Raw genomic sequence first — 21051 nt, 5'->3', positions numbered from 1 at the left:
GTGCAAATGCCACCACTTTGGGAGCAAAGAGTGTCAGGTGAAAAGTGGGTTGGACCGTCCCACGAAGTGCAAGAATGGGGAAGAAAAATATTTTTAGCCAAAGACTAAGGCAAAGCCCTTCTTTGTGGCAGAAAACTGGCATGAGGTCTTTCATGCCTGCAGAAAGGAGTTTTACAAACTAGAAAAAAAAACACCTTTCATGAGGCCTGAACAGAGCGAATAACATGAGTGATATTCAATTAACCCTTCAGAAACAGGAGTTAAGGTTGATAATTTATCTGCAGTTTCAGACTACCACTGACAAATTCCTGTGTGAGATCCTATTCAGGGGAGATTGTCGTAAACGGTGAAAAGCCCAAGAACTTGGCTGAGAAATAGAAGATAAACGACAGGAGTAATGCTCAGGGTTTTATTACAGCAGAAATTTAGTAGCTGATTCTCTGAGTGTTATGTAATAGGGCTGCTGTTGAAAAATTATTTAATAATCCTTAATTACTCATTTGTACTAGAATGTTCTAAATCAATGCTGCTGGTTTGAGAGGGGGAGCAGGCAATAACTGAGCAATGAAAACATTTATGCAGCATACAGAGGTCATTCAGGAAAGTAAATGTCTCGGCATGTAAAATATTTTAATGCCATTAAATACATGGGCTACATTTCTGCATTGTGAGTGTTTTGTTCGGTTCTAGTTAACCCTCGCTGGGCTAAACAGAAGTCCAGGAAGACCAATGGGAGTAAGTAAGTGTATTTTAGTTGAATATGTAAGTGAAAAAATACAAAATTGTTCAATTCAGAGAAAAGATGCACACATGGACGTATCACAGATGTAAGCCAAATTTACCATTTCTCGTAAAACAGAACAAAAGAATAACTGCTAAAACAAAAGAAGTGAGACATTTTAAAGGCACTATAAAACATATACTCTCTCTAAATGTAAACTGTTATTTGTCCATGGAGCACTGCCTTTTGTACATGTCTGAAGTGATGACTTTTACTCCGGTTGGCATTAAATACATCCGATGGGTGAGAGAGCACACTTATGAAGGGAAAATTGCTGCATGGAGGGGAAATCTTTTATGTTGGAGCACTTGGGAAGACATTTCCTAAGTGGACAAGTTATCCAACAAAATATGCTCCATCCTTTCCTTTTCTCTCCAACTGTGGCCATGATGGGAGGCAGGAAAGTGCCCTTGATGGTGTGCAGGTGGGAAGGTGTATGTCAGCGCCTGCGTTCCTTTATGCCCAGGGGATTTATCAGTGCAATTTGAGCTTGACATTCCAGGGAGTGGAGATATTTTGACGTGGATGCTTAAAGCACGGGTTTATATCCTCTCAGTATTTTCAGTCACCCATTGTCTGTTGTAGTTCCCTGGGGCTGTTAATTGTATATATAAATCAAACAAAGTCTATGGGAGTGTCTAATATTTAAAGTGAAAGTCTAAGGCTTCCAGCGTCTGGAGCGAATTATTCTTTTTAGGCCTAACAAAGCTGGCAGAACTTCAGTTAAAGGAAGGACAGAACAATGATGTGTTTCAACTGTGTTTTATGTCATTTGTGCACTTTATGAAGTGCTTGTATAATAATTATTTTATCCATGAAAACCTGATAGATATTTTTCTAATAGGTTTTGAATTTAATTTGCATTTGAATTGCATTATTTTCTTTCAACAAATACGTTATCTTTGACTGAAATGTGGATTGAGGAATCACTTGAAACATAATATAGAAGTAGCACTGCAGACCTTAGCAGCCTGAAAAATAATTGAAGTGAAGTAAGGAATGTTAACAAGCTCAAATGTCATCATCTTCCAAAAACTGGCATTTAAGCTGATTCACATTCCCTCTTGTCCTTTATGTGGCATACAAAACCACATACATTGTGGGGAAACTAAAAGAAATGTTTGGTGGAGTTGGTTAAGAAACAGTGAACATGTTATTTTTGTATAGCCACATTTGAGCCTGCTAAAAAAAAATACAGTTTGTATAGTGTAAAGATGTTGGGGGAAGGGATAATGAGTTCCTACTGAATACTAATTGCCTATGAGTTGTTCAGGGAGACTGTATAAGAATGGAGGATTTGTTGTAAATTAGTCACTAGCTGTATTGTGCGTTGCTGTGAGGTTAGACCAGAGCTGTAAAGGTGCCAGCTCTACAAGGTCCTTATGATTCACTAACTTGGTGTCTGTGTGAAGGAGAAAATACTATTCAGACTAAATATTATTGGAAAGAGAGCTCCTCTAATGACAGTGTAATCTTTCTTTATAACACATAAACTTTAAGCTCATTTGAGCTGGAAAGATGGGAGTGACAGATTTTGAGTGGGGGTTTTGCTGCTTTTGCAACTGCAACATCCCAAGGTCTGCTGCAGTTGTAAGCGCTGAGAGGAGGGGTATTGCTCCTCAGTAATACATGCAGAGTGATTAGTGCTCTTAGTTTTACCATTAATCTTTGGCTTCTTTAATTCCAGCATTTGCCTGTCCCTAATTTGAAAGTCCTTGTAAACCTCACTTTTAACATATAAACAAAGCTTTGAAAAAGCTTGCAATAGTTTGTTTACTTTTGAGATGTATTTTCTCATTTTTACTCCGCTTCTATTGTTTTCATTTACATCAAAATTGAGAGGTGAGTTAATGATTCATTGTCACACTGTGACCTTTAAAATAGCTGTGGACCACGATGCAACAGCTCCACTCAAAGCTCTCATACTTTAACCTCATTGCTTCTGCTGTAATATTTGCAGCCTGATCTGTCTACATGCCTGGACGCCCGAAGAGAGCAAACATTTACAGCTTCTCCCTCCCCTGTGTTTAGTGGGCAACTTGATCCTTCTTTGTCCATTCCTTTATTTTACATCATTCTAAGACTTGACTTGCTATTGAGAACAACAAAGTGCAACTTTGGGAATCTGCTCTCTGTTTGTTTAGCACAAAAATGGACTCAGATTCTGATTCACCTTTTAATTACTCTTGGCCTTCCTTACCTAAAATGAGGATTCGAAGAAGGGCATCCAAACCAGGTAGAAAAAGCTATCTTCTTTTAACTGACTCTTGCTTAATAGCTCTACCTCCTTTTTGTTGTGTGGTTGTGCGCAGGTGGCTCTAAACAGCTCACATGAATTAGATTTTCTTTCTATCAAAAGTCTACCTCATTGTTAGTTATGCTTTTGTAGATAACAGTGCTGGAATTTGTTGAGAAGAAAGTGTTTTCTCAAAATTTTGTACTGTTCTTTAAAATTATTTTTATTTCTTTCTTATGTTCTTGGGTTTGTTTTATTTTATTTTTTTCTCTCTCTTCTGCATGCATGTGTAGCTCTCACTGCGTAGCTCTCACTCTGGGAGCTGCACGGCACAGCAGTGGCTACAGAAAGCTCTGCTGGCTACAGTTTTAATTTAAGGAGAATGTGGTAATTCAAATAAGCCTCAAGAGCTAACAGGAATTATTATTATTTTAAATTAGAAAAATGTTACCAGAATGAAGAGGGAATTCTTTTGTTGTCCGTAAATTAAAGTGAAAGGGTCAGTTACTGTCTTTGGTGGCAGGGTCAGTTACTGTCCTTGCATAGTTAGACATTGTCCTCCCTTGTTGGGAGGTAAGCATTATGAATGTTGTCAGTATGATAAAGGAGGTTTTAAGAAGTTTGAAAAGCACTGACCAGCAAGTTTATGTTAGGAAGAATTAGCATTGAAAGCTTTAATAAGGAAAGATAATTTTTTGCTACATTTAAAAGCAAAGAAATGAAGAGAAAGAATGGCAAAAAAATATAATTTGTGCTTCCTTCCGTAAAATCGCTTTTTTGTGTTTCAGAAAGGGAAAAAACCAAATAGAGAGGTAAGATCCATCAGTGTCATTAAAGTCAATGAGCCAGGAGAACCATGTTTACACAGACTGAGACTTTGACCTAGTTTTAGAGTGAAAAACATGTACAGAATGCACATTTTAACATGCAGAACACTTTTGAACTTCTAACTTTTATTCATGGGGAAATCCATTGTTTCTCAAGTGCATAGGAGTTTCTGCAATATGTATGGATGCAGATGCAATTTGCAGAGAAGATGAAATGGGTTGCATGTTGCATGGTGTGTGTTGTTTCCACAACCATCCTCCATGGCATTTTTGTTGTAATTTATTATACCTTAGGCAGCTTTTTCTTTTTTTCTTTTTTTTTTTTTTTCCTTAACACTTCACCTGTGATAAAGCACTTCATACACATCTGGTGTTTGCATGTTATAGTATTGGATCTGGTTTCTCATCCCTGCTGACAGTATACCAACGCATGTGGCTGGTATGCAGAGCTGATCATGTATTCGGGGTTGTTGGAGCAAGAAGGTGCTCTTGGATGCAAGTGCATGTTTTAGTGGTAAAGTCCAAGGGTTCACTTGTGCTTGAGGAATTGAAATCCTGGCTGCCCACATGTTGGGAGAAGTGCCTCTGCAAGAGGACAGCAGGCTCATGATCTGCACTCATGATTTGTTTCTTCTTGGTCCTATCTGAATATGGCCAGTGGATTCTGGCACTTAGGTGTGGGGTATGTGCCTCACAGCTACATTTCTGTCATGCAGGAGTTCAGGTCTCAGCAAACAAGAGGCTTGTAGTGCCTGATAGAAAATGGTGCAGGACTCATGCTCCCCACCCTGAAAGTCATGGACGTTTTCTCTACCTGTGCTGGGTGCTCCGGCTGACCTGGGCAATAGAATGTCAGCTTCCTCCCTTCCCCTCTGAACCAGCAGGCTGTTGATTTCCTGTTCTGGGGTTGGTCCCCCTGGGAGCTGTGCAGACCTCTGGTGGGAGAGTCTAAGGCAGACTTTGCACCATACACATCAGCGTTTTCCGATTTTAAGTTCCCTGCGTGCCCCAAGGTCAGCTTTTGTTCCTGCTTGGGGACCTGCAAACTGGGTGGTGGAGCCCTTGCTCTTCCTCTCAACTCCTGGGAGCTGGCAGGAGCCAAGAGCAGGCTGTGCACCCCTGGAGCCATGCATTGCAGACTCCCTCCATCCTGATGAGGCTGTGTGTGTCTGGCATAATTAAAGGTTAATTAGGCTTAGCAGAGAATGTGAACATGACTGCATCTTATGATTGGGCTGGGGAGGGTGTTCTAGGGTTTCTTCCTTGCTGCAAGACCCCTAATGGTGTTTATTGTATTATTTAATGTGAAATGACTGTAAACCAGGTCTCTTCTCCACTCCTGCTGCACTGCATAGGCCTACCTGTTCAGAGGCAGTGACTCTCAGAGCCTTTTTGGAGGCTTTAACAACTTCAGGGGTGCTGAGAATAGCAGGTCTGTCCCACTGTGCTGGGAGCTGGGGGTTATGTGCAGAGTCCACTCAGGCAGAAGTGGGAAATGAAACTGAGTGTCCCATACCTTGGGAAAATACTTTATCTGTTGTGCTCTTGTACAAAATGAGGCACTAACTTATTTCTGTTTGTATATCCATTTGCATAGTAGGTAAGGCCCCTTCTTCAGTGAGGAGGGTCAGGGCTGTGAATCCCATGTTGAAAAGTGATGCTTTCTTGCGTCCCATGTTTAGGTGGCAAAGATCAAAGTCAATGATTGACAAGTGCCTTTATCCTCAGTGTTTCTTAGTGGTTACTTTAGGATCGCATCTTGAATGTGATGGTATGGTTTCTAGCATCTGGATGTCTGATCCTCTCCACACAGTATATAAGAAACAGTGCTTCGGTTTCTACTCCGTAGATTTAAGACACTAAATGTTCATCTTTATGAAAATAGCACTTCAAAGCCTACCTCACTTTACCCTCCATTTATTACTATTCTTATGTACTTGCTAAATTTTGCTGTCATGAGTAGTTGCACTGTCTCAATGAAGCATTAAGACACCTGAATTAGGGATGCAGGTCCTTCATTGGAAGTGGTTGTATGGTCCACATCTAGATGTTTATGTCACTTAGGTCAGCCCCTTGCCAGGAATGTGAGAACTTCTTTCTCCAAATTCAGGTGACCACTTCTGGATTTAGAGGATAGCATATCCGATGTGCTTAGCAGTCTGCATTTTTTGCTGACTTCATAGCTCTGTTACTTCCAGTTATACATTAACCCCTGCACAGGTTCGTGGGGGTAAATGAGATGAGCTTTCTGAAAACTATTCATTGTATCTGGAGAAGGAAATTTGTAATTTCTTTCCTGGCTTTTGGCTTGGTCACATTGATGTATTTCACTTCTATTTTGTTGTGTGCTGTCATAGAACAATTCAAGTTTTTGTATTTTGTGGAAAAACAGTCAGTGTTATGTTCTTGCCATTTTCCAACATAGGTCATTCAAGGCTATACATTTTCTTATGCCAGAAAGCATGTTTTGAATTATTGCTATGATGATCATGTGCTTTCTTTCTTTAAAGCATTTTTATAAGCTTTTTGTGCCTGGTAAAATGTGCAGACTTTGCTATATAACTTTGATGACAACATCACAGAAGATGTAGAGAACTTGTGCCTAGTTATTCATTGGTCAAGGTCTTTTATTTTACCCATGTTTGGAGATTCTCCTTCCCAGAACTGTGGTTTTTGTTCACCTATATCTAAATAACGCATACATCTTTCTTGAGTGTTTACCAGGCAGATGGCAGAGAGCTGCAGCCTCTGCTAAAGGAAACCTGCCTTTATTTTATTCTTTGTGGTCATGGCACAGTATACAGCCAGAGAGCATTTGGCTCTGGCAGGAGGATCAGCTTGATGAGCTGTGCATCCTGAGTGGTTTCAGTACATATTTGGATCATTTTTACCTTATCATCTTGAAGTCCATTACTGACACTTTATAGAGCTCAAACTCTTTGGGACACTGTCACTCTCAGAAATGGTTTGCCCTGGCAGTCTTTTCTGTCTTTTCATAAGCTGTGCTAAACTTCTGTGGCTGCAGTAAGAATAAACATTTTGAATGGGTAGGGGACATTTTTAAGACATTTTGTTTGAAAATGCATGTTGCCGATACCCCTCATCTTTCAGGCACTCGTACCCAAGGCAGCGGCTCTTAGCTGCTGCCATATGAACCTGAAGGAAGTTCTGCTGTAAGACCAAGAGGACTTGTAGCCAGCAAGGCAGGCTGGGGACAATTAGTGGGGTTGTAGGAATGCAGTGTGATGTGAATGTTTGCAACTGTTTCATCACTTTTTAAGCCATGTAGGCCTGTCCAGTGGAAGTAAGTTACTAGCACCGTCATTGTGTAATTAATAACGCTCTTCCCTACATTCAGCAAAGTCTTTAAATACTTCTCTTGTTACAAATTTAGTTTGATGTAGTTGTCCTTTCACGCATGTTGAAACTGGGGGTGGAGGTGGGAGTAAGGAGGTACACTGGGGTCATGTTGAAACATGACGCCCAAAATAACCTGCTACCTTTCGTGTTTTCATTTAAACCCCAATGAATATTTATTTAGACATCGCAGCTTTGATAACAGACTGACTAGAACATCGCCAGGAAAACATATGGCATCTAGCAGTGGCAATCAGTTAAGATTTACTGACGGAAAGTACTGCAGATAACGTATTCTGGGGTACTGTGTTGTATTTGCACCAGCTTTCTGCAGAAGTTGTTGCTCAGGTTGTTACTGTCTTACAGAATTTTAAAATAATGTAAAACGTGGTATTAGAACTTGATATATAAACAAAAATATTCATAGGCGGATTTTGTTGTTTCTGTCTCAGGACATATAATTCATAGTGCAGTCCATTAACTGACTGTAGGGACCTCAGCAGTGGCGACTGTTGCTGAAGTCAAGAAACTGTTTCAATAGGCTTGGGTTTATGCCATGAATTGTGAATCTGTAATGCCTGGGCTTTTTTTCAGGGATATGCATCAAACCTTAGCTGCCTAGAACTATAGCTGAATACCTCTCTTGCCAGTCGTACCCAGTGGATTTATATACAAGAGGGAGTGTGCTGGGGAAGGTAATAAGCATGCAAGAAGCAATAGAGAGCCTGAGTTGTTTTTTCTTCCTGGTTGTTGGTTTAAGACCAGTGCTTGGAAAGCTTTACTTGCCACAGGAAAGTATCACCAGTTTTGCCAAATCACTTTTCCATATGATTTTAGCTGCCAAAAACTGCTTTAGAAAATAATGCTTTTGTACTATTTATAAACAAAAGCTTTGGGATCTTGGCAGACATAAAGAAATGACTTGTAGCATTAGTAGTTCTCAAGATGGCAGTCACTAAAACTATGTTAAAATTTAAGGAGAGAGAAGCAAAATGAGATGCATAAGGATGTTTTAATGGTACGAGATACTGCAAGGCCTGCCAGGACTAGAAGTGAAATAATACATAGTGTGCTGTTTCTAAATGGGGATTTCCAGTTTCCTCTAAGTACAGAACTTCCTGTTCTCAGGCTTTATGAAGTATCATCTTAAAATGAAATAAAAGCTGTGGTGTAGCATGGAAGTTTTGGCAGTGATCTGGGTATTTTTTATTTTATTTTTTATTTATTTTTTTATTTTTTTAAGAAACAAATACCTCAGACCTTGACAAGTGTAGCTTCTAATCCAGTCCCTGGCACGCATGTCAGGGTGGTTGGACTAGCTGATCTTTAAAGTTCCCTTCTAGCCCAAACCATGCAATATAATTCTGTGGTCTTCCAAAAGCAGTTACATTGCTTTAGGAATATAGACTGGGGAAAATCCTTAATGGTGTCTTTTTCTTTCCATCTTTGCAGAAAATAAATTTCTGATGCAGACTAAAAAGGATTTTTTTGCATAATTTTCAATGACAGACAAACTGGAATGAAGTTTATTGAGAGTTTTGATTTCAGATATTTTGCTGGCTATACTTTGTCACACCATTCTTATGCTAGTCTATCTCAGTTCATTTCCAATGGCAATGCTTGACTTCCAGCATCTTAAAACAAGGAAAATTACATTACAATATTGTTTTGGTTTTTTTGTTTGTTTTTGTGTGTGGTTTTTTTTTTTTTTTTTTTTTTTTAAGCCTGTTTTCACACAGTCTGGAATAAGGCTAGTTTCTACTCTGTCAAATTTTGCTCTTTTTACAATCTGAAGATAATATGAGGCCTTGACTAAGACCTCAAATGCTGGATAGGTGTATGCTCTTCATGTTTGTAAGCAGTTTTAAGAGAAGTGGGTCTGCAGGACAGGCTGATGTTTTTGTAGCACTTGGTTTTCTGCTGCTCAAAGCAGTGAAATAGTCAGCCCATGCAGCTTTTTATAATATTTGCAGTCATGAACACACTATTGAAAACTAAACTCTGGACTTCTGTTAATGATTTCTGGTGAGACTGATAACTTCTTATTTCAGTACCAAAAGAGGTCAGATGCAGTCTTCATCCCAAACACCTTGTTCATGGGTCAGATCTTGACTGACTGTTGTCACCCTGTAAAGGCACTACTGGTGGTATTTTATTTATATCCCTCTTATAATTTTATTGCTGGTTTTTGTTTTAAGAACAGTAATCTGCTTTATTGGTTTAAGATTAATATTTATGTGGCTTCCAGTAGGTAGAATGCTTTAGGAAAGTCATTATTTGACTGCAATTGAACAGTATTCTGTTCCTATAATATATCAGATGTTAGGTATTTAATGTATAGGCCAGAAACATGCATACTTCGACCCAGCCCATAAATCTTGTCCTACGTACTTCTGCAACCACATGTCTCCATGAAGTTCTAACTTTAATGGAAAATAGAAGGTCTTGTTAACCAAGATACAAGAACACTTATTTTTAAGTTATATACATGATTTGGGGGTTGGACTAGATGATCTCCAGAGGTACCTTCCAACCCTAACAATTAGGGTTGGAACTACAGGCTTCTTGGAAGATACAGCAAGTGTTAGGCAATTACAAAATGGGCAGATTTTTGAGTGGCCACACAATTACTACTGTAATTGTAATCATTAGATTTGGTGCTTAATTTTTAACTTTGCCATTTTTGTGACAGTGTATATATACATGAGAAGCAGTTGGTTTGAAATTTAGTGACATATTTTCCATAATTTCTTTTTTCCAGATCAGAGACAGTCTACCCTTGATGTTCTCAGGAAACTCAAGGCTCCACCTACTTTTTTTACTGCAACCAGACTTTCTGCCATGATGAGTGGAAGTGATGAAGTATATGCAAACTGCATGGTAGTAGACCAAGTAAGCTTATGTTTGATCTTTTGGCAATTTTTTCATCATCTTCTGTTAAAGTAACTTTTTTTGTGTGATTGTGGGATCTTCTGGATGTCAGCAGTGGTATATGGACAATTAGCAAAGTTCTAAAATAAAACCAGTAATACCTAACTCTTCTCAGCTGTATTTTGTAACCCATTTTGAGATCCTTTTTAACAGATTTAGTTGGTGAATAATTAGGAATTATTCTCCCTAGCCTGTAGGAAGAACTCTAAGGCAGCTCATACTGTCTTTTCTGTGTGTTTGTGAGCTAAATGGTGTTTGCTTCTTTCTAAGAAACGTTAACACAATATAACTTGCTCACATGCACTCAGATTTTCTGAATTCTGTGTACATTCACAAAAGAGATGAATCTGCTGATGCTGGCTGATAAAGAAGCCTAGGAAATAGGCGCTGGAAAATCAAAAGTGTATGATTTTTCCAAATTAAATTGCATAATGTTTGAGTTCTCTTCCACATGGCTCCCAGGCTAATGTATTATGCATATTTTTTGCTTGGTTCAAGGCTATTTTTTAATAAAAGCTATAAATATATGAATCAATATATTTAACAGAAGGCATAAATATGAGCGAGAAATCCAGCAGACGTGCAAATACAAATTCATTGCTACTCTAATTATGGAAAAATCAATGCAAGGTCTAGAATCTCTTACCGTATAACTTGCCTTTGACTCATGTGCTCTAAAAAATACTAGGTGAAAATAAAAGGCAAAACATATAACCATAAATAAAATGGAAAACTAATCTGTCTTTGTTCCTTGACAATATATCTTGTTACTGCCTCTTACCAACATTAATTTTTTCTCTGCAGGCTGGAGATTTAAAGACTAACTATGTGAAAAGTGAAACATCTCTTAATCCCACCAACTCAATCATGAAGGCTAAGAGCTCTTCATCTCCTTCTCTTGAGAAGAATGACCAATATATGTATGTTCCAAATGAAGAAAACCAAAGGCCAGTGAAAAATGTAGAAAATACAGGTGTAAGACATACTGATCCATATGGAGCAGATTCATACCTTTCATTCAAGACTCATGGATTTATTAAGGATAGGGACCAACTGTATGCTGGCATGAAAAAAAAAAGGTATGGAATTGACTTGATGATATGGCCAGAATAAGGATTATTTTTTATAACCTTTTGCTTCAAATTATGTAGAATATGTAGTGATGTAAAATATCTAGTAGCAGAATACGTAGTGATAAATATTTTTACTGAGATAAAATCACTGGTTTTAATCACTGATATTTAAATTGTCCTAATGATCTGTTTTTGTAAAGTAGTTATGAAGACATTTTTAACAAAAATCTTACCTGTGTTTCCTTCAGTTTTATTGTCTGTTAAGAATATAGACCAAAATCTGTTGAACTCTCTGGGAATCTTTCCATTCTTTGCACTGGCCTGAACCACCTTGTTCCTGAGTACACATACTTTTTACCTCAAAAGACATAGTACAGAGTACAGTGTTTCTGATAGGTTCTGGCTGTTTTCTGCTCTTCTGCTGGTATACGAGTTTTGCTGCAGGAGAGACAGTTGTCTGAGGACCCTGCTCCAGATGGATTTGAGTTATGGTTGGAAGTGGTTGGATTCAGGAATGCAGAGAGCTTTGAAGATGAAACTATAAATTTTGTTGTTACTAATTAGTAAATTTCCATGATAAAAAGACTTTACTGTTTCTCTGGAAAGAAGGGATGTGAAATCAGTTCCTCCTGTAGAAGAGGAAATTTGAATCTGTCTCTCACCTTTCAAAAGTATTTGGACCAGTTGGAGGTAGGGCATCAGATCTATGTAAAAATAGTAAGGAAGCAGTAGTATCTGTCTGTTATCAATTAAAGTGGGGAATAACATTTTCTCTACCTTAATTTTGAGTTTCTTATGCAACTATGAAGTCCCTCTAGACAGAATCTTTCAACACAGGTAATACAACAAATATAAGACTACGAGTTATTCTTTCTCAGACCTTTTATTTTTGCTAGCTTTTATTTTTTGCTATGTGGCAAGTTACTTAGCAGGTCTTTAAACCAGCTTTTTATGTCAGAAAAGTTCCCTGGATAAGTTACCCTCAGTAAGACATGTATCCTTGACTGCTGACATAGACACATATTACTTTTCCAATTTTAAAATGTGACAGTAACTTAATGCGGTTAGATAACTTGTTTTTGAGATGTCATGTGGGCTATTATGAAGAAACATTGTGAAAGATGGTCTTCAGAAGTGTAATGAGGATGTAGTTTTGGGCAGTGTTGGTATATTTGCCCTTCAACAAAGTGAACTGTAGTGGTGTGTGAAGGAATTGTTGTGCTATTATTCCTGGAAGGAACTTTGGCTATTTAGAAATACCACACATAATTCAATGTTTTATGTTGTAAGGCTGGAATGTTGTTGCAAGCAGTCAACCGTTCCTTCCAGTCACTCTGATGGAAACCATGAACTTGCTCTTGCAGCTAATGGGACCCATCCTCCTGCTCGGCAACCTCGCTAATCAAATATTGTCTAGGTGTTTGAAGTACTGATTTAGCCAGAGATTGTTTAGCCTGTTTATAGTTCTGTATGTTTTTAAATTTATAGCTTTTGAAGTGAATCTTATGAACTGTCTCAGACCCTCCTTCATCTCTTTTGTTATTTCTCTTTCATCCTGGATCAAGTCACAGATGTAGAAAAGATATATCTTTGAATAGCCATATCATATCTTTCAAATACACACATATTCATATAATTATTGAACAAAATATTTGTATATTATTGCACAAAATATTCATAATACCCACCTTAATACTGGAATCTGAGCTAGTTGTCTCAGTTCTCCTTATCATTGATATAGATGGGAGGGTACATGTGTGGAATAAAATATCTAATTCTAAGGGAGATGCTAAACATTGGCCTGAAAGTCATCCTTCACGTGTGTCTGACTGTGGTGGGAGTTCGCATGGTAGCAAGTGATGCAAATGTATGTGCTGCAGATCCAAAACGTTGCATCAGGTGAGTCCTTTACAGAGTGACTGAGAAACTTGACCAAGTGGCTTCAAACCTGAGAAGGGCCTCAGAGTGTGACTTAACCTGGCATAATCATGGTGTTTTGGGTTGTCACTGAACAGAGTATACAGCAGTATTTTGATTGTTGCATTAAGGTTGAGATGTATTATTACTTGAATTCATGGGAAATAAAGACTTCATTGTCTGCTTCAGTTCAAGTCTTGATGACCTTGAAGTAGATGGCGGAAGTGGAGATGTTTCGGACAGATCCCATGTTTGCTATCCTCCCCTCAGCACTTCAGAAGCCGTGGCTAGTAGCAGAAATGGATTAAATTTATCCACCAGTCTGCAGCCTGAGGTATTTGATACTATCTTGCTTTGCATTGTTTTCCTTTTAAGTAATTCACTGAAAACATCTGAGAAACATAGGAATCTGAATGGGAAAAATGAGCTCCCAGTTAGCAATTCTAGTCCCTCTGGACAGCAGCACATATGGGGCTGTGGAGCTGGAGCTCCCCATTTGTTGTGGTGAGGCTTGGCAGCAGCCATGAGAAAGGTCCATCAAAGATTTGCTTCAGTTTTGAAAAAAGCATCATTTATTTATCAGAAGCATTTCAAAGGAAATATCTGAAGTTCAGTGATTCAGCATTTTCTAACCAAAACCTATTTAGCGAGCAAATGTTTAACCAGCTGTAGTTATGTGAAAGGGTAACAGCTTTGTAAAGTATAAAACCAGCCTGCTGCCTGTTTCAAAACAGTTGCTAAAGTCAGGGAAATTCAGAGGGGTTTGTGCATTGATGAGTGCAAATCTTTCCTCTTCATTATGGTTTTCTAAAGTTTCCTGGCTACATTAATTTTCATTAGATAGGGGTGCCATTTCTGAGATCTTCAGACACAAAGAGTGTTTTTTTGTTTGTAGGGTTTCTTTATGATTTTATTAGGCAGACTTTTTCCACTGTTGAGCTTTATCTGACTTTCAGCAAATGTTTACATGAAAGGAGAAAAAAGGTCCAGCACAAACACTGAATTCTGCTAGGGCTACTTTTAAAACCAATGAGGTAAGCAGTTTAGTAGTAGGCTCTGTTGAAATGTAAGTGATGTATCAAAAATCAGGTATGTTCCTTTCAAGATCAGAAAACCTTTTCACACACAATAAAAGAAGAGAAATAAGAGAAGGAGGCTAACTCCTTTCTTTGGAAACTCAGGCATCGATAATTACCAATGCAGCGTGTTAGTCTTCAGGAAATAATTGTGAGGTATTAAAGTAATAAGATCAATAGCTCCTTTGGTTAAAAGAAGATAGCTTGGTCATTGGATATAATGGCCACAATGCTGTTTGGATGGTGCTTGCCACCAACCTGGAGAAGAATGTGAGCTTTTTCTTAGCCTTTTAGTCTAACTTGCACCCACAGATTATTTCCTGTAATATACAAAGATTTTTCGTGGTGGAAGTATGACAGACTTCAAGTCATCAAAAATTGTACTTAAACCTTTAAAGAAACCCAGAAAACGTGTGTTGTCAGTCACCTTTCTTCCAGAAATTCTGTCACTGCCTTCTTTTGTTTATGTTACTGATGCAATTCAAAATTATACAAATTTTAATTTGCTGCAATTTCTTGTAGGAATGTGCACTATCTGGGATTCGATCGCGCTCCTATTCCTGCTCTTCTCCCAAAGGTGTATTAGGAAGACCTCACCTTCCTCGAGACTTTGCAGTTGGGGATTCAAATGAAGGTCAGTGCTCTGGCTTTGCACCTGCACAGCCTCAGCCCTTGCCTGCCTGCTTCAGGCGCAGTGCTGATGGCTTTACTCAGGCCTGTCCTGTACATGGACCTTGCCAATATCCAAGAAAGCAGAGTCCAGTTGTCTTTTAGTACCTCTGCTGTTGTCCCTTGCTCTTCTCCCATCTACTGCCCCATCATGCTCTCCCCTGATGCAGCAGCTAATCCTCAGGAAGGCACAGACTGGGAGACCATTAGTCAGAAAAAGTAATGCAGGCAAGGGCGGTAATCCTTTTGGAAGATCCTTACCCCAGCCTCTCGCTGGGTGCCCAGCAAAGACATGAGGAAGCTCTGGATGGCACAGAAGAGGTGTCAAAGAAGGTGGATGGCCCAGCTTCCTGCAGATCCCGGGGAGCATCTGAAACATGGATGGGCTATTATAATCTCCCTTCCAACCCAAACCATTCTGTGCTACTATGACACCAAATATGCGAACACACAAAAGTTGTGGAAATTTTACGTTACCTTTGAAACCAGACAACAAATACAAAAGCCATTGGGAATGTGAGGCAGAGAAAGCTGGTGGACAGGCATACGTTGTCTGCAGACATCTTTTTTCCTTAAGAAACTGTGAAAAGCAGGTTTGTGATTGCTAAAATTAACTGTAAGATTCCATGTTCCCTTGTAAGGAGGAGCATGTACAGCAGTCTGCAGCATGCAGCTGTGTTGTATTTTTCCACATCACTTAATGTATTTGTAACCATTTGTATTTAGCAGCTTAGGTGAGAAGTCTGGCAAAACAAGGCAGAAGAAAAAGAGTAAAGTATGCCACAGAAGTAGAGGATGGGCAGATCAGCAAAGCTCAGTACATGTTCTTAAAGTTAAACCAGAATTCCTTTGACCTTGCACCTAAGGAACTGCTGGTCTCACTTCATCCAGACACCATCACCTCTCTGATCTGATCTGGGCTCAGGCCTATGTTCTCTTCATTCTCTCTCCCCTCCTCCTGGGTCAGTCAGTGCTGGAGCTTTACCTGTCTTGTGGAGAAGGTGGAAACTCTTTCCTGCCCCTGCTTTGGAAGCAGTCTCTTCTGTGGCCTGCCCTGCAGGTGCGCTATACTGCTGGGAGGGAGGGTGGTGGTTTGCTGAGGTTCCTGCTGGTGCATCCTTGCCACCAGCACCTCCTGCCTCGTCCCTTTCATGAACAGTGTGTGGCAGCTGGCTGTGGTGACTACTGTATGAGGCAGGCACAGATGTGCTTCCTTTGAGCAATTGCATCTGGGCATGGGACTAATCCAGGAGCTTAGTCCAAAAAACTGGGTCAGGTAGTTCATCCTAATCTCTATGGGCTGTAGTGTGCTTGTGTCTGGGTCTGTGCAGGTGTCTGCACACCAAAAACCTCCCTGTTCTTCTCTGCCCAGCTGCCAGCATTTAAAACATCTCGCTCAGGGCTTAGCTATTCGGAAGGGAAGTGCTACTGACCTTGTAAGTTGAAACCTAAGCCAAAGCAGATGAACGCACAATGGCAATAGGAAGGTCTTTCTTACATGAAGTATGAGAAAAAAAGTGAGAAATCACTCTCCATTGCTGATGAAAGCTTTTCAGTATGCTCAGATTTAAAACAACTACCTGCTTTTATTCAAGAAGGTATTACTAGGCTGTAACAGTAAAGGATTTGTCCCTGCTCTGTAGATGGTGTGCTCATGAACAGTGGTCGATCCCTCCTTCAGGCTCTTTCACTCTCTAAGTCAGTGTCTCTGCTCCACCCTTGTAGTAAGTACAATGCCAACCCCACAGCGTTGTTTTGCATGAGGCTGTTTGCGTCTCCCATGGGTACATGGCCTTCATTTCTTCCAAAAACACCCCGAGGCAGCTATTGTGCCTGACAACTAACTGAACTGCCCTTTTAGTCTTGCTGCTTCTTTGGTGTCTTCTGAACCATACCTGTAATAGCTTTGCAAAATATGTCTGGAAGATGGAATGGCTTCTAATGTGGAAATGGTAAAGTGGTGTGTATTTTATTATTTCTTCCAGAACAATCCCACTGAATTGCTTTTCTTTAATTTTGCTTTTTAAACAGTTTGTTGGAAAGTATCTGCTTGAGTCCTCTCTACTGTTTGTAGGATGTAAACTTAAAACACTACATATCCTGTGCATTCCACAGACTAGTGATAATCCTCTTCATGTAAAGGGATTTAATATTTTTTTTTCTTAATACTGCAGATAAAGCTGCATAAGACAGGTAATGGCAAATGTTAAAAGAATGTCATTAAGGTATTTTACAACAAATTATGTGAAAAGCAAAATGAAGTGTGAATCATTCAAGTCTGGGTTATTAAGAAAAAAACAAACTAAATACTTTTTGTTATTCTTAAAACCAGACATTTCTACAGAAACTGGCTTTCACTGATATCCATCTCAGTTCTGGCAGATTCTGTCAACTAAACAAAGCTTACTAGGCAGTGGTCTTAGCCTGGGAAAAGCTGCTTCTAATGTATATATGTTTTTGCTTTCCTAATTTTCAATCATATTGCAAGCCTCTAATAACAAGCTTATGGCCTGGTGGAGGTCGCACGTTTCAGATAAACGTGACGACCTCGCAGCCTGAGTGCCCTATACCTGTTCATGTCTTGCAGAGCGACCATACAGTCTGCCGGAGCACTCCCGGGACAAAAGGTACGGGTGCCTGCCGCACCATACCGCGGTGAGGGCGCCGGGAGTGGGTGCAAGAATGCCATCTAGGGAGCGGAGAAGGGAAGAGGCCAAGGCATCTCTCGCAGCGGGGTTTTAGCATCTGTTTAGGGGCGCACTCCCTGCCTGCCGGATCTGTAAGCCCATGCTCGAACTCGGCGCTCTCCTTGCTGTCCTCACCGCGCTGCGCAGCCCGCGGTGGGCATCGGCGGCACACCACAGAGGGACCTGCGCGGCCGGGATGTGCTCCTACCTGCCTTTGGGCCGTTAAGGTCCAAAACACCTTAATGAAAGCAAGGGGTATTTGGTACCAGTTGTGAACTACACATGCTCGTAACGCATTGCACATTCAGAGTGCTCCACGGGCTAGAGGAGCAAAATAGGACAAGAGGTAACAGCCTCAAGCTGCGCCGGGGAGGTTTAGACTGAATATTGGGAAAAATTTCTTCACAGAGAGGGTGCTCAGGCATTGGAACAGGCTGCCCAGGGAAGTGGTGGAATCACAGTCCCTGGAAGTGTTCAAAAACTGTGTAGAAGAGGCCCTTAGTGACATGGTTTAATCCTGGGCTTGGCAGTCCTGGGATAATGGTTAGACTTGATGATCTGAAAGGTCTTTTCCAACCTAGTTGATTCTATGATTCTAGTGCTAGTCCTTTATTTAAAGAGGGAGTGCAGAGTGTTTTTAATAACATCAGCTAAACCCTCAAAATAGCAAATAATTAATTGTAAATGTTAGGCGAAATAATCACCATCCAGATTCTGCTTTGTTTTAAGGGGCTGTTCCAGCTGGAATGAGTTTGGGGTTTTTTTACTGGGCTTTGTTTTAGGATTCAGGAGGAGGAATGGAATAAATATATTGTACCCTCAAAAAATGAGTCTGAAAAATGTAAAGTGAGTCGAACTTTCAGCTTTCTGATGAACAGAATGACCAGCACACGGAATAAGTGCAAGGTAATTTAGGATTTAAATCTCTGTTATTATATATAATTATGACTCTGTAATTAAATTAATTATATATGAGAATATAATTTTTATGTAAAGTTGTTTATTACAAAACCACATAAAAATAGTAGGAAGAAACTTTTATCTTATTTTATTTTAAAACATATGCAGGATACCCTGAAATGGCCTTCATATTAAAAGCAGCTTTCCTTTTAAACAATAACCTTGCTGAACATCATCAAGTATTTCCCTTGGCATTATTTTGATGTTATTAATAATCTCATCTGGCCATTTAGCCAAAGTTTAAATGCATTAATTTCTTCAAAAATAAATCTCTTTTTTAAATAAATAGGTATGGGCCTGTGCTTGCAATTGCTCTCAACAAATAACTGAGTCTGTAACTTCTGCATTGGCATGTAATGAGTTGAATTTGCCTTATTTGAAGTTAACGGGACTTTTTGCATGAGTAAGCACTACTTAGAGTTAAATAATTGCAGACTTGAGGTCTTCACAGTTGAAACAAACTTACTACCAAAGGTAGATTAGAACATTTGTGGTTTAATTTCGAGAAATCTGAAATTTATATTAACAGCATCAATCAGCAGCTTGAGAGATGAATTTGGCCTATGGGATCTTTTGAGCTGGCCTTTTGGCGATTTTGCAGTCTTTCTAGTACACCCTCCCATGCCCCAGGATGGGTAAGGTACATGAATTTTAAGGTGGTTGGCTGAGGCAGTATCTTTAAGGGTGTCAGAACTGGCTGTGAGTATGTATGTCTGGTCCAGCAGACATACATTAGCCTGTGTCTGTGTGGTCTCCGAAAGGATGACTACCAGGGCTGCTCAGAGGTTGTGTACTGACATCAATAGAAGTATTGTAAAAATAGGCAGAATTCATTAAATTCGTTAAGGCCCTATTAAAAATAGGTTATTTCTAATGTCTTCTAAGACCTAAAGGCAAGTTGTCTAAATTTACATAACTGCAGCTTTAACTGCAGAGGCACGAGTTTGCATGTATGCCTCAGGGAGATGTAGGCATTGGTATCTGTGTGTGTGTGCAAGGAGTCAGTAACACTTCTTAAATTTTATCATCTGACCCTTCCCTTTTTGCAGCTTTACAAATGTATTTCTGCCAGTCTTCCATGATAATACGTACTGGCTTAGCTGCCAGTGAAACCAATGCCTGTATCATTGTAGGGCTTCAACAGTGTTGGATGTAATAATACAGTGTACTGTTACAAGACTTCTAGGACAGGGAATAAATATTTTAGAATGATTCAATTGCTTCTTTTCTAATGTCCTTTTTTTTTTTTTTTTTTTTTTTCCCCTGCCTTTGCCCTTGGGGATGAAGACAAAAAATAAAGATACCAAAGATAAAGAGAAACTGAACAAGCACAATTTTACAAATGGGACCTTCTCAGGAGTTATGCCATGTATGGCCTGTGAAAAAGCGCTTCTAGGAAGAGAGTCGCTGCAGTGCTCTTGTAAGTAGTTGTTGGCTTTTGCATGTGAATTTACAGTGCTCTGAATCGTGCCTGGAGATTCTGATTCAGTGTTTTGTTTCAAAAAGAAACCTGACTTAGATTTCGATGCACCTCCTTCATGTAATTGGATGTACCTCCTTTATGTAATGATCTGAGGTTGGCAAGGGAGAGGGAGGAAGGACAGCAGTTGATGGATTCAGAAGGGACCACCACCATCTCCCAGCACGTTAGGCAAAAACTTCTTCCTAGCAAGGGGCTGTAACATGAAAGCATTCTCAGGGCTACTTTAATAACTGGACCTGAAGGAGGGAAAAAGGTGAAGCCTCAGAGTAGCATTTTCTGCAGGCTGGAGACCTTATGCCAGGTTTGAAATATGCCTTCTCTTTCAGATTGCAACGTGATTGTGCATAAGAGCTGCAAGGAATGTGCTCCTGTGTGTACCAAGGTAACCTCCTACACCACACTGTTCTTACTAGAGCACATCTGCTTTCCAAGGGGTCTGAAAACATCATTAAGAAAAAACAGAAAGTGCACACAGTCTGCCAAGATCCAGTGTCTGTACACAAAAGTCTGTAAGGGTGTCAAGATATCTAGTGTGAGCAAACAAAGCAAGCACTGTGCATGAACAACACTTTTTAGAATAGGGTCAAAAAAGAGTTTAAAGTGGCATTTCTGTTTTTGAAGAGTTGCAAGCTCAAATTGTGGTGTGACAGGAAGGATGCAAAAGGGGTTAAAAAGAAAGGCTTCTCAAAACCCTTGTGTAGCTAGGTTTTGCGTGGGTGGTAGCTTGCAGGGAGAACATGTTTCTGTACAGACTCTTCAACGTAAACAAGCCTTAAACAAGCCTAGAATAAATCAGGTGAGTTTTTGCTATTTTGGTTATAGCTGTCACATCATAATTTTGCACAAATTTCTGGACAACTTTAGGGCATTAGGACAGCTGAAGTGGCAGTTCTAATTACTGCAGCGAATAGATTATTTATCAAGAGGAGACAAGAACCCCCACTACTCATGACTTACCTCAACACGAATGAGGTGCAGAAAACTTTCACTAATGAAATACATGCCTAAGCACAACAGGCTTTTGCTATGGGTTTTGCAAAAGTCCTGTTTGAAG

General features: G+C 39.7%; 1 protein-coding gene across 1 annotated transcript in view; it reads left to right on the top strand.

The window, feature by feature from the left end:
* Positions 1 to 21051, top strand: part of ARHGEF28 (Rho guanine nucleotide exchange factor 28) — a gene marked incomplete at both ends in the record, with an annotated part of 116740 nt that overhangs the window by 56951 nt on the left and 38738 nt on the right. Inside the window, 11 exon segments of the mRNA XM_080638411.1 lie at positions 9963 to 10093; positions 10937 to 11211; positions 13312 to 13456; positions 14721 to 14832; positions 16511 to 16701; positions 16705 to 16725; positions 16729 to 16744; positions 17455 to 17494; positions 18337 to 18460; positions 19802 to 19934; positions 20324 to 20379. Coding sequence (XP_080494537.1) covers positions 9963 to 10093; positions 10937 to 11211; positions 13312 to 13456; positions 14721 to 14832; positions 16511 to 16701; positions 16705 to 16725; positions 16729 to 16744; positions 17455 to 17494; positions 18337 to 18460; positions 19802 to 19934; positions 20324 to 20379 — 1244 coding nt within the window.

Source organism: Psittacula echo (assembly GCF_963264785.1).
Source record: "Psittacula echo genome assembly, chromosome: Z".
Classification (NCBI taxonomy): Eukaryota; Metazoa; Chordata; class Aves; order Psittaciformes; family Psittacidae; genus Psittacula; species Psittacula echo.
This window is presented reverse-complemented; position numbering and strand designations above follow the sequence as displayed.